At 49.8% G+C, this 14,030-nt stretch overlaps 3 protein-coding genes across 3 annotated transcripts in view; 1 reads left to right on the top strand and 2 right to left on the bottom strand.

Moving 5' to 3' along the window:
- Window positions 1-14,030, bottom strand: part of LOC136331896 (leukocyte immunoglobulin-like receptor subfamily A member 6) — a 153,204-nt gene that overhangs the window by 65,342 nt on the left and 73,832 nt on the right. The window lies entirely within an intron of this gene.
- Window positions 548-5,576, top strand: LOC136328804 (leukocyte immunoglobulin-like receptor subfamily A member 5). The gene is made up of 9 exons (XM_066264803.1): window positions 548-581; window positions 738-773; window positions 938-1,213; window positions 1,359-1,661; window positions 1,959-2,009; window positions 2,612-2,778; window positions 2,890-2,944; window positions 4,785-4,837; window positions 5,565-5,576. Exons 1-9 carry the CDS (start codon window positions 548-550, stop codon window positions 5,574-5,576), a joined length of 987 nt encoding a protein of 328 aa, XP_066120900.1.
- LOC136331908 (leukocyte immunoglobulin-like receptor subfamily A member 5) lies at window positions 7,771-11,880 on the bottom strand. The gene is made up of 6 exons (XM_066271077.1): window positions 11,844-11,880; window positions 11,640-11,675; window positions 11,199-11,474; window positions 10,751-11,053; window positions 10,400-10,450; window positions 7,771-8,194 (listed from the first exon to the last, which is right to left on the bottom strand). Exons 1-6 carry the CDS (start codon window positions 11,875-11,877, stop codon window positions 8,058-8,060), a joined length of 837 nt encoding a protein of 278 aa, XP_066127174.1. The 5' UTR covers window positions 11,878-11,880; the 3' UTR covers window positions 7,771-8,057.

Raw genomic sequence — 14,030 nt, 5'->3', positions numbered from 1 at the left:
TAAAAATACCCATATTCTGCTAAGAAGAGTTTTCAAAATACAGAAAATGATTCTCCTGAATCACAGATATATTTATAGTTTCTGTCACAAATGGTTGGCATAGGAGGTAATCAGAAAATATTTGTTAGAGGACGGATCAAGACAAAGAATCAATTTTGTTAATGGAAGTTTAAGAAAATAAATATTGAGTCTGATTAATACCAGGCCTGTTGTGAGTTCACTCAGAATGAGAACCTGTGTCTTTCCCTCCCTGATCAGGAGTTCAGACCAGCCAGAATGTCCTGGGGAATATTTCAAATATGACATGGGAGTCAAAAGAAAGCTTTCTCTGGGCTGAGTGTCTCCAGAGAAGCTGGACTCCACCTGAGCACTCATCATGGAAAAATCTAGACAAAGACCAAGAAAGGGGCTGTACCCTTGGTCTGGGTCCTCAGCTGTTGGAACCCGGAAGGGGGGCAGCCCCTGACTCACCACATCCTGTGCGTCTCTGTCCTTCAGGCCCAAAGGCACCTCCATCTGCAGAGCGGGAGCACTCCGAGCAGACGCCATGCTATCCCTCCTCTCCACTCTTCTCTGCCTCGGTCAGTTGTGGACACAGGGAGGGGGAGGAAGAAGAAGGGGACAGGGCAGCTCACATCCCTCGCTCCTGAAAAACCTCAGGTTCAGGCAGTTTGACTTGTTGATGTCAACTTCGACTTTCTGGTGCAAATATCTGAGAAGGGCTGACTTTCTTCCAGGGCTGAGTCTGGGCCAGAGGACCCGCGTGCAGACAGGTGAGTCCTCCCCAGGCTCCGGGTCCCACCTCTTATTCACCCCCTGGGGCTCAGGAGGGAGCACAGAGGTCCTGGGCTGAGGTGATAGAACAGGAGGGTGTTGGGCTGAGCTGGGGAATGAGGGAGGGAGGGTCTTTGTAATGCAGCCTCTGGTTTCCTTCCAGGGACCCTCCCCAAACCTACCATCTGGGCTGAGCCAGCCTCTGTGATCCCCTGGGGGAGTTCTGTGACCATCTGGTGTCAAGGGATCCGGAAGGCCCAAGAGTTCCATCTATATACAGAAGACACAAAAATGTCCGTGGATAGACAGAAACCACTGGAGTCTGGGGACAAGGCCAAATTCTTCATGAAAAAGATCTATGCAGGAAGATATTACTGTACCTACCTCAGCCCCACTGGGTGGTCAGAGCTCAGTGACTCTCTGGAGCTGGTGGTGACAGGTGAGGGGACACTCAGGGGTCCCAGCCTCAGGCTCTGCCCTCAGGAAGGGGGTCTGCTCTCAGGGGGTCTCCCCTCTCACAGCCCAGCCCTGGGGACATGAGGGAGGGGTGAGCCCATCTAACATGCTGCCTCCTCCTCTCCTAGGATTCTACAGCAAACCCAGCCTCTCAGCTCTGCCCAGCCCTGTCGTGACCTCAAGAGAGAACGTGACCCTCCAGTGTGGCTCAGTACAGGCATTTGACAGTTTTGTTCTGACTAAGGAAGGAGAACACAAGCTCTCCTGGACAGTGGACTCACATCGTCATGGCAATAAGAGTTTTCGGGCACTGTTTCCTGTGAACCTTATGAATCTCGGCCACAACTGGACATTCAGATGCTATGGATATTTTAACAAAACACCCCAAGGGTGGTCACAACCCAGTGACCCCCTGGATCTACTGGTCTCAGGTGAGTGGCCCTCAACTCATTCTTTCTAAGTACTGTCAGCTCAGACTCCTGTCCCCAAGACACATAAGAAGTTGGATGAGAGTCAGGGGCTCTGAGTCATGGTCTCACAGCAGAGATCTGCCCCTCAGATCCACCCACCCCTTTTCACCCCTTCCCTCCCCTGGGTTTTGAAGGTGGCAGGTGGGCAGGAGAAGTGTCTTCTGGGTGACACAAGACCAATGTATTAAAAGACTGTAGTGACTTGGGGACTCCAAGGTTACCCCCAGCCTCTCACCACACTTTTACCTTTATTCCCAGAACCCTCTGGAGGCCGCAGCCCTCCACCCACAGGGCCCATCTCCACAGCTGGTGAGTCACTGAGAACTCTGCTCAGAGGGAGCACAGACCACCCAGGGCAGTTCTGAGGGTCTATCAGGGGATCCAGTGTCCCTCAGACACTCAAGGATGGGCTGTGTCCCAGGGGGCTGGGAGTCAGGCAGAGATACTGATATTCTCAGGGCTCCCTGGGCTCTGAGACTGGTAGGATAATTTAGGAAGTGCCCCCAAGAGTAGTCTCACCTTAGTGACCCTTGGAGGTATGGGGTTTAGGTGACAGGATCTCGACTGTTCATTTTGAGCTCCGTCAGCTCTCAGTGTTGCACACTGGAAGGTCTGGGCTAACCTGGAAGTCTTAAAGGGAGGGTCAGCCTGAGCAGATCTACTCCTTAGAGCTCTTCCTAAACCTGCCTACTCACACCTACTCACAGGGGTCTGAAAGGTGACAGGTGCATAGTAGGAGGTTTTGGGGGACCAAGGAAAGATTCAGAAGAAAAGTTTAAATAAAGTTGGGATTCAAGGGTCAGCTCCACACTTCAACTTCCTTCCTGTCCTCATTTCTAGAACCCGCTGAGGCACCACCCCCTAAAGAGTTCATCTACACTCTTGTTAGTCACTGGGGGCTTGGGGTTCAGGGGCAGCACAGACCCTCTCAGGACGGTTCTCTGTCTCTCAGATGACCTCCTGCCCCCAGAGACTCAACACAGCAATATCTCTCAAAGGTGCTGGTAGTTCTCTGAATAGACGACGGGTAGAAGGTGGGACCACCGGGCTCCAGGGCTCTGAGGCTCTCAGGTGGCAGGTAGGATGGTCATGGCAGAGGGAGATGTCAGGGCCCAGTCTTATGGAGGAGCAACCAGATTCGTGTAGCAGAATGGCAGCCTCCACATCTCACTGCCATTCTGATCTCCAGGAGGCTCTGATGATCAGTAACTCCTCCACACAGAGTCAGGCCTGCAGAGGGATAAGTGAGGTCTCTGTGGGAGGTGGTGGGTGTGTCTATGGGGGACAGGGGCTGCATCATGTGGACGGTCAGGAACCTGTTGGAATGCTGACATGAACACACTTTACCCTGTGTGACCTCAGTGTCCCCAAGTGTAAAAGGAGAGAACCACGGCCCAGAGCTCAGATTTCCTGTCAGTTCTGGCTCTGAGCTCCTGGGAGAGGGGACTCACAGGGAAGTTCCCAGGGTGTGATGTTATGGAGAGTGTCCCCTCTGTAGCAGTGGTGGTGACAGTGTACAGGGAGAGACAAACAAAACATGGCTCCTGGACATCCAGGTCCTGTCAGTCAGCTCAGACTCAGCTCAGAGGAGAGAGGGGACAAGACTCAGTCCTGGGTCAGCTATCGGCTCTGCTCTGGGGTCAGGCTGTCTCTTCTCTTCTCTGAGTGTCGGGTTCTTGTCTTTTCATTCCTGGTCCCATCCTGCTCACAGGCTGCTGTGAGGTCAGGTGATATAAGGGGTCTCACTGGGCTCAAGAGAGCAGGGCTCCCAGTGCAGCTAGACCTTCTCAAAGGGGGCATCAGGGCTCTGCAGGGTGGAGACAGGTCCCAGGAGAGGTGCAAAGTTCACCCCAGATCCTTGTCCCTCCCGTGTCTCTGCGGTGCTAGGGACAGGCCATAGAAGGACCCTCAGCTCCAGATGGGACATGGACAGGACCCTGCAAATGAGGATCCCAGAGCACAAAGCAGGTGTCCACCTGGGGGGTAGCATGAGGACAGCACAGGGAGCCCACAGTCCTGGGTTTCAGGCCCAGCCCTGCCCCGTTTAGGCTGGGTGACCTGAGGCAGGTGGTGAACCTCTCTGAGCCTCAGTGCAATGGGGATGGGGTCAGCAATCCCTGTGCCTGACTGTGGGGAGCGGGAGAGGAGATGGATGACAGCCCCCAGCATGGGCCTCACACATAGTAGGTGCTCATTAAATGGGATCTTTGGCTCATTCATGACATCACTCATGTCCAAGGTCTCCCATGGTACCTGGTTGTCCTGATTGGGGTCTTGGTGGCTCTCATCCTGCTGCTGTCCCTCCTCCTCTCCCTCTTCCTCCTCTGACACCAGCATCAGAGCAAAGGCAGGACATCAGGTGAGTAGGGGGCGGGGTGACCTGGGTCACACAAGGGGTCACTTAAGGCACCAGGCACAAGGAAACATAATAGGTGGAGAAGGTCAGCTTAGAAAAAGAATTCTTCAGAATCTCAAGTCAGAAAATTTAGAATAAAACCCTCAATGTCAGCACAGATGTACAAGTGTCAGGTGATCTGTCATTGTTTTCAATCTCATGAAATAAGAAACATACACACCGTGTGTGTAAAGGTTTCCTTCTTTCCTGTGAAATCACATGGGGAGGGGACCCTACCCTCCCAGAGCTGAGATGGTCCCTTCTGACCATCCCAGAGAAAGGCTCATGTTTAATCTCCTACAGGGGCACCAAACCCAGACATAGGCCTGCTTCTCAGGTAATTCCTGTCTCAAAAATCCCTGACTGCCCCTGCCTGTTGCCCCGCTCTGTCCCTAACACTCCTGTCTCCTCCCCCAGCTCCAGCCCAGCTTCAGAAGTGGGAAAGAGCCCCTCTGACACAGGAGGAGGCAGCGGCCCGGGGGAGGGGAGCATGAGAACTTCAGTCCGTGGTGGGGGAGGGGTTAGGCAGGGAGGGTGTGGGGGTCAGGGGACTGAAGTCCACACTGAGTGATGGGACAACTCACCTCACCCCACCCCTAGGTTACTGGCCCATCTGGGAGCAGGGGGAAATCTGCAGCCCTGAGATCTTGGGGACCCTGCCAGGACACACCCCCATTCTGCCCCAGCAGATGCTGCCATGGAGGACCCACAGGCTGAGGAGAGCATGGAGGTGGACCCTCAGGTGAGATCCTTGCTCCTTCCTGTTGCCCATTTTAATCCAATGGACACTTCCCTGTTCTCACCTCACCTGGTTCATAGGACCGCCCCACATTGACCCCTGTTTCTGGGCACTGAGGTCTTCCTGCTGTGACTCACTTCACCTGGTTTCCTTGTGACATCACAGTCCCTTCTATGTGGTCCCCTTTGCTGGCTCCTGGTCCTCAGTCTGACCTCGTGCAGCCCCAGTTCTCAGGAGGAGGCATGAATCAGTGAATCACACACAGGTCCCCAGGGCTCCCTTCATTCATTCACCAGCAGATGTGAGGGGAGCGCACTGTTTACCGGCTCCATTTGGTGGCCACAGTGCAGCCCTGAGCAACACGGTCTCCACACTCCTCCAGCTCACCTGTGGGGGAGGGAGACACTGTGCAAACGGGGGGACAGTGTCCTAGAGAGCAAAGTGCAGTGAAAAAAAAACACAAAGCAGGAGCAGGGGATAGAGTGTGTGGTGTGCGGGGGGAAGAGAGAGACAGAGAAAATAGCAGGTGCAAAGGTTCTGAGTTAGGAACTGCTTCTTCAGCAGGATGGGCCCTGTGGCTGGAAAGAAATGACCAAGAAACAGCATGTTAGGATAAGAGTCAGGATTGTAGAAGCATCAGGATGCCCTAAGGCTTAGAAAGACCCTGCAGGCTCTATCAGGAGAGTGACCTAATCTGATTTAAAGTTTAACATCATCACTCTGACAACAGGTGGATGATTGACTGGAGGGTGTCACCAGTGGAACCAGGGGACACTGTCTCTGTCTCACTGTCTCTGCAGCAGAACAGGCACAATGCCGTCCCCCAGGCAGTGACGTATGCCCAGGTGAACCTCTCAAGATCAAGACTCAGGCAGGGAATGGCCAGCTCTGCTGCCCTGTCAGGAGGATAGGTGGACACGAAGGACAGACAAGCAGAAGGGGACAGGCAGATGGACAGTCAGGTGAGTCTTATGCTTTCCAAACCCCCAAACTCCTCCAACCCAACCATGTTCCATCCCCTCACTCTCCCCCTGCTCCAGACTAATGCACCTGATTCCCCCCAGGGTGACCTACATCCAGATGAATCACAGGCCCCTCAGACAGGAGACAACATCCCCTTCCTCCTCGTCAGAGGAGCCCCCAGATGAGCCCAGTGTGTACGCTGCTCTGGCCATCCACTGGCCCAGGGAGGACCCTGACCCCACAATGCGGGGAGGGGGCCTGCAAAAAGCTCAGAAGGCATGACCCCCGCTGCCTGGAGACCTGACATTGACCCCTAGCATCTCCTAGGACACTCTGGGGGTCACCGGATGCTGTACTCAAAGAAAACAAATATCCCTACACTTTGGAAATAAAGCAACAGACTTCTCAATAATTAATGTGGGACCCAAAACAGATCTGAATGTTTTAAATTAAATGATAATGTGGGTTGGGAGGGTGAGTGAAAAAGGTGAGGGATTAAGTACAAATTGGTGGTTATAGGATAGCCACAGAGATATAGATTACAGCACAAGCACTGTGTCAATAATATATATATATATGGGGCCAGGTTGGTGCTCAAAGCAACAGGGGGACCACTCTGAGAAGTACGTGATTTTGTAACCATTTTGCCAAACATTCAAAACTAATACAGAATAATATTGAATGTCAAGTGTAATTAAAAAATAATAGTATATATAAAAATAAAATGATATTGTAAATATTACATGTCAGACCTATGAAATGAGAGGATTAAAAACCATGAATGAATGTATTAGAAAGTAAAAAGCCAAGGCCCTGGCCAGTTGTCGTAGTGGTAGGGCATCAGCACAGTGTGTAGATATCCCAGGTTTGATTCCCAGTCAGGGCACACAGAAGTGACCATCTGCTTCTCCACTCCTCCTCTTCTTTTCTCTCTTTCCCCCTCCTGCAGCCATGGCTTGATTGATTTGAGGGAGTTGGTCCCAGGTGCTAAGAATGGCTCTGTGGCCTGGGCCTCAGGTGCTAAATATAGCTAGGTTGCCAAGCACTGAAGTAATGTCAAAGATGGGCAAAGCATTGCCCCATAGGGAGCTTGCCAGGTGGATCCCAGTTGGGGCCCATGTGGAAGTCTGTGACTCTGCTTCCCTACCTCTCACTTAATTTAGTAAATAAATAAATAAATAGAAAATTAAAAGCCATAGAATATCAATGGCCTAAGCTGTTATGTCAAAAATTTAGAAAAAGATTTCATTGAACCTTTATATCCACAGATGACCAGACAAGAAAGACCTGGCATGTGTACACAATGGACTACAAATCAGCCATGAAAGGAATGAACGCTGTTAAGCTCATCACTGAGAGTTAATACTCTTTAACCAACCTCTCTCCTTTTCCCACACTCCCTAGGGTTAACCCCCATTCCACTCTCTGTTTCTACAAGTTTCACATTTATAAATTCCAGATAGATGTGAGATCCTTTAGTATTTATCTTTCTCTCTGTGATGTGACTCCGTTAACAAAATGGACTGCAAGTCCATTCATCTTGTCCCAGATGGCAGGATAGTCTTCTTCCTCCTGGTCAAATAACATTTCATTTTATCCATAGTCATAGTCTGGAAATTTTTACAAATTATATCTTCCTTAAAAATGAAGATTTTTAGAGTCAGCCCTCCACCTGGCTGTCCCTACAAACACCAAACGATGACATTTCTGGAGAAATGGTGCAGGTGACTCCTGATGAAGTCGGGAAGGACCATGAGGTCCAGAGAGAGTAGGGGCACCACTGTGGATTCCTCCTTCCCAGGCTCATGTCTGATTTTGTCCATCTATTCAGTTATTGAAACCAGCTTAACTCCTGTGAACTAAAGAGATGAGGACTCAATAATGTCGATCTGGTGCTGTAGGGATTAGAAATAAGGAACATTTTATTGCACACGAATAGAAGAGAGCATAGGTTTTTAGATGTAAGGACCCAAACCAGCCATGTGCAATGGGCCCTTATGTCACAGGGGTGGGAAGAGAAAGAGGGTCATTACAGACAGTCAAACAAGATAAGGAGAGAAAATATACAATTAATGGAGCAAGAGTCCCATAAGGGGTGCTTTCAGTCACGTTCCTACACCCAAACCCTGTTTACTCCACTGCACAATCTCAGAAGACAGTTTCCCCAGAATATGGTCCAGACTTTCTCCCACCACCTCCTGGGTCATCACATGGGCTCCAGGGCTCCACCTCCCTGAACACTGCATTGTTCCCTCTGTGGTCACGTCCTGGCTGCATCATGGGTCCTTTTCAAGCTGTGTCGAGCCTGAAACAGCAGCACCCCGAGGACCACCAAGATCAGTCCAGCCACAGCCATGCGGATGAGGTTCTCCACTGTGCAGTGTTGGGGGTGGAAGCCTAGAAAATGTGGGCAAAGAGGTCACCATGTCAGGGCAGGCCAGGGTCAGCTCAGGACCCTGGATGTCCACCCAGGACACCTTTCTCTCCTTGACAAAACTTTATTCTCTGCGGGAGACTGCAAGCTGACAGGGTCCTTGCAGCTTATATTTTTGGGGGACAGAGGTATGAGGGACTGGCAGTGAGCTGACAGTGTCCTTGCTGCCCATCCCCCCACCTCACTTGCTTGAATAAGTTGCTAAAGGCTAAGCTCTTGCCCACAACCTCTGATTGTTTAAATTGCTAAGAGGTCATTTACATGCCCTTCCTCTAACCCCTTGTTTGTTCTGCTGTTGGTTGATTTCAGTTATGCATGGTGGGGGGATTTCTGTTTATGCTTTAAGAGGATTCCTGTTTATGTCTAAGATTTGTGACTTTGTATCAAAGACTTCTTTATTTGTATATGGCTCTGCTCTATAGAATAAAGCAAACCTTGGGTTTTGCTTTGCTCTGACTTGCTATCAACTTGTAGAGATCTCCAGATCCCCTTCTTCTTTTCTCTGAGTTTATTACTTCATTCCCCACGGTTCTCACTCAGGACCTGGTAAAGCACTAGCCATGCTGGTCTGCAGCACTCTGAGCTCAGCCCCATAATTTAGGATTTCTCCTACTTACCAATCTTGAGCTCAGAGTTTTTTTGTGATCAGCTGATGGTGTCAGTTCTTCTTTAGAATCATGAAATGAGGGAGGGAGTGAGGACTTGGAAACACGTAAGCCTTCCGCTTCATTCTGTGCTCTCAGATGTCCCACTTCTCAAGTCATAACTTCTGCACAGTCCCTCAGTGACCCTGTCTCTCCTCTGTCAGGTTTTCTCTGTCTCCTCATTGAATTCCCTCAACCTCCTGTGATCTCTGACTCTGCATGGACTCACTGTGGACCAGAACTACCTGTGCCAAGGGTTCAGGATTAGTGATAAAAGTGGTCATAAAATACAGACATGGTTGAGTCTGTATTCTGGGTTCAGTCTAACATACTCAATAGCTGATGAACCAGGGTCCATGAATGAGGGGCAGGTCTCAGGAGCTCTTTAATGTCATCCTCTGCAAAGACCTCTAAACTCCCTCATTTATTACCAGCTCAGACTCTGCAGAGACAGGGCCCTGGGCTGAGTGAGGTCAGAAAGGACAGGGGCAGTGTCCCCTCACCTGACACCAGGGATCCAATGTGTCACTGAGGTGTGACAGCAAGTACAGATTGGTGCCCTGTGAGCTGTAGGCACCTGTAGGGCCCCTGTGGACTGAGGTCACAGGACTCATAGAGGATGGCGCATAGTTTGACCCAGCTAAATACTGGGTGGGACAAAAGTATTCTTACAGTTGTTTGTATAGAAAATAACATGATAATTCTAAATAGTACTACAAGAATAAACTATGTAATATACTGACAACTGTAAACTTACTTTTGCCACACTGTATACTTTGATGTCAGACATGTGATGGTAGGGAATGGGCTGAGAACTTCATGGATGAATGGAAAGTGTCCCTTGAGCTCTGTCACTGGTACAGTCAGGTCACATTCTCTCCTGAAGTCACCCAGTGCCTGGCAGGACAGTGGGATGGTCTACCAGAGAGTTATGCTCAAGAGAGGGACAAGCTTCATAATGTCTTGTCCTGAAGAGCTTCCCTGTGAGCCTCTCTCCCAGGAGCTTAGAGCCAGAACTGAAAGGAAATCTGAGCTCTGAGCCACGATTCTCTCCTTTACACTTGGGGACACTGAGGCCAAACAGGGGAAGGTGTGTCCATGTCAGCTTCTCCACAGCTGTCTGAACTCCTACATGACTCAACCACTGTCCTCCATGGAAACGGCCACCACCTCCCCTGCAGGCCTGACCCTGGAGGAGGAGGGAACAATCATCAGAGCCTCCTGGAGATTAGAAATGGGGGTGGGATGTGGAGGCTGCCATCTTGCTACATGAGTCTGGCTGCTCCTCCTTAAGGCTGGGGGCTTCAACATCTTCCTCTGCCATGACCACCCCATCTGTCACTTGCCAGTCTCGGAGCCCTGGGGCCCTGTGGTCCCACCTTCTACCATAGTCTATTTAGAACTACCAGCTCCTCTTGGAGACAGGACTGTACTGAGTCTCTGGGGGCAGAAGGTCATCTGAGAGACAGAGAACTGCCCTGGGGTGGTCTGTGCTCCCTCTGAGCAGAGTTCTCAGTGACTCACCAGCTGTGGAGATGAGCTCTGTGTCTGAGGGGCTGGGGCTTCCAGAGGGTCCTGGGAATGAAGTTACAATAGTGATGATGAGAGGCTGGGGGTAGCCCAAGAATCCAAAATCATTGTCTTCTTCTACATATGACCTGTGTCATCCCAAAGACACTCCCCCTGCCCACCAGTCACCTTCAAAACCTAGGGAAGGGGGAGGGGTAGAATCATGTGGGAGGGTCCCTAAGAAGTAGAACTTTGCTGAGAGTCCATGGCCAGAGCCCCCTGACTCTCATCCAAATTCTGATGAGTCCTGGGGACAGAAGCCTGAGCTGACAGTGCTCAGAAAGAATGGGCTTGGGAACACCTCACCTGAGACAAGAAGATACAGAGGGTCACTGGGGTGTGACCACATCTGGGGCATTTTGTAAAAATATCCATAGCATCTGAATGTCCAGTTGTGGCCGAGATTCATAAGGTTCACAGGAAACAGTGCCCGAAAACTCTTATTGCCATGACGATGTGAGTCCACTGTCCAGGAGAGCTTGTGTTCTCCTTCCTTAGTCAGAACAAAACTGTCAAATGCCTGTACTGAGCCACACTGGAGGGTCACGTTCTCTCTTGAGGTCACGACAGGGCTGGGCAGAGCTGAGAGGCTGGGTTTGCTGTAGAATCCTAGGAGAGGAGGAGGCAGCATGTTAGATGGGCTCACCCCTCCCTCATGTCCCCAGGGCTGGGCTGTGAGAGGGGAGACCCCCTGAGAGCAGACCCCCTTCCTGAGGGCAGAGCCTGAGGCTGGGACCCCTGAGTGTCCCCTCACCTGTCACCACCAGCTCCAGAGAGTCACTGAGCTCTGACCACCCAGCGGGGCTGAGGTAGGTACAGTAATATCTTCCTGCATAGATCTTTTTCATGAAGAATTTGGCCTTGTCCCCAGACTCCAGTGGTTTCTGTGTATCCACGGACATTTTTGTGTCTTCTGTATATAGATGGAACTCTTGGGCCTTCCGGATCCCTTGACACCAGATGGTCACAGAACTCCCCCAGGGGATCACAGAGGCTGGCTCAGCCCAGATGGTAGGTTTGGGGAGGGTCCCTGGAAGGAAACCAGAGGCTGCATTACAAAGACCCTCCCTCCCTCATTCCCCAGCTCAGCCCAACACCCTCCTGTTCTATCACCTCAGCCCAGGACCTCTGTGCTCCCTCCTGAGCCCCAGGGGGTGAAGTGAGAGGTGGGACCTGGAGCCTGGGGAGGACTCACCTGTCTGCACGCAGGTCTTCTGGCCCAGACTCAGCCCTGGAAGAAAGTCCTTCTCAGATATTTGCACCAGCAAGTCAAAGTTGATTCTCTTTCAACAAAACATCAACAAGTCAAACTGCCTGAACCTGAGGTTTCTCAGGAACAAAGGATGTGAGCCACCCTGTCCCCTCCTTCTTCTGCTACTTCCCCGTGTCCACAACTGACTGAGGCAGAGAAGAGCAGAAAGAAGGGACAGCATGGCGTCTGCTTTGAATGCTTCCGCTCTGCAGATGCAGGAGCCCCTGGGTCTGAAGGACAGAGACACACAGGATGTGGTGAGTCAGGGGCTGCCACCCTTCTGGGTTCCCACAGCTGTGGACACACAGCAAGGGGATGCCCCGCCCTGAGCCTGGCTTTGGGTTTCCTCAGGATGAGGACCCAGGAGGACTCCAGTTTGGCAGGAGTATGGTCAGCAGTATGTGAGGTCTCACCTGGTTTCCATGTTCTCATCTTTCTGTCTGGTGAAATCCTGCTCAGAGAAGGAAGGACCCAGGTTCTCATCCTGACCTGGCCCCTGACAGTCTGGATCTAAACAGTAGAAGTGGATACTAACCATGGTTTCTGAGGGTGCTCACTTGTGAAAATTCTGCTGTGCCTTTTCCCAGAGTGACCATAGCATTTCCAATATTTTCCTTGTGTCTGAGGGTACTGGTGGGGTCACATCCATGCCAACCCTTAGACTTTTCTGCCATCTTAATATTAACCATCCAGTGTGTGTATGAGCACCACCCTGTGATCTGATGTACATTTCTTCAATGATGTATAACGCTCTGCACCTCTTAGAAATATTACCATACATTTTCATGTCAATATACCTTGCCGGTTAAATTTTTTCTTGTTTTTCTATTGTTTGCTGTCATATTACAGATGTGTACATATTCCTTCAATGATCTCAGTACCCAGCCATTGTCTGATTTTGGCATCATGAATACCTTCTCCCACTGAATCCCACTATATGATTTCCTCTACACTCCCTTGCTCGATTCTACAAGGAACAGAAGTTTTTAACATTGCTTGATTCCACTGTTTCCATTTTGCACTAACGTCATGGTCTTGTGTCTATTTGAAGACAACCTTGTTATCTCAAGCTAGTACAGTTGTTTTCTATGGGGGTCTTTTTGTGAAAGAAAAATTACTTTATTTTGTTTTAACATTTTAACCTGTAGCCCATCTGACCCTGATCATCGCGTATGACCTGAGGCAGGTAGGACGTCTACCATGACTGTAGTGAGCTGTCATGAAGGACGGTAGTGACAACCCCCCAAACTGAACTAGACATTGAACTCCGACAAAGTGGTTGTTGGCGTGTTTGTGACAAATGTGTCACATGCTGGCAATGTGGCTGCCTCCAAACATGATCCCTACCTCCCTGACTGGGCTCACTCTGTCCAAGTAACAGTGACTCCCTGCCTGAGGCGGACATTGAACTCAGGAGAGGAAACACCTGCACAGCGTCATCCAATATCCAACTGAAATTTTTATGTGTGTACCACAGTTTCCAGTCCTATCTTATTCCCACAGCCTGGGTTGGTGTGGAGGTCACCATGAGGGACCTGGGGGTCATTGCACAGAATAGGATTCAGCTCCATTAGGTAGTTGATTAAGGTCACACAGGTTTTGGGTGCAGGCTTAACAGTACTCAGGATACCGGGTCCCCTGCTGGACCCCATTGAGGACTCGTAGAAAGGCAGTGGTGTGCAGTGGCGGGGCGGGACGCGGTGGGGCGCGGCAGGTTTGTCTTGATTCTAATCCCAGATGAAAACTCACTGGACATCTGACCTTAATAAACAGACACAGCATCTATTAGACTTATCATCTTTGACAAGTGGTGGTAAACAATGAATGTAAGAAATGAAAAAGAACATTTTTTGACATGTAGCACACACCTTACACCAAGGTGAACTCAAAGTCGATCAGTATAAACTAATGTGAAACGCTGAAAAAACAGGTTGTCTTCAATGAGCTTTGACTTCGTTACGTTTCTGTGGGGTGTTTTCTTTTTACTCCAGCATTTATTTATTTATTTATTTATTTATTTATTTATTTATAATTTATAAATTTTATTTAGAAAATTAACTTGAACACGGTAACCTTGATCAATAAGAGCACACAGGTTTCAGGTAAACATTTCTATCACATGAGAACTGTTGATTAGAAATGGCACTAAATTACAATAAATAAAAAAATAGGTGTGTTTGACTTTATTAAAATAATAATGAATAAGAGTCAAAGAACAATATATCAAGAAAGTGAAGAAAAACATACAAAACTGGAGAAAACATTGGCAAATTATGTATCTGATAATATCTAGTCTCAAATATGTAAAGCACCCATGGAACTCAAACACACACA

Source organism: Saccopteryx bilineata, chromosome 3, assembly GCF_036850765.1.
Source record: "Saccopteryx bilineata isolate mSacBil1 chromosome 3, mSacBil1_pri_phased_curated, whole genome shotgun sequence".
Classification (NCBI taxonomy): Eukaryota; Metazoa; Chordata; class Mammalia; order Chiroptera; family Emballonuridae; genus Saccopteryx; species Saccopteryx bilineata.
The sequence above is the reverse complement of the archived record's forward strand: the minus strand, read 5'-3'. Positions and strand labels throughout refer to the sequence as shown.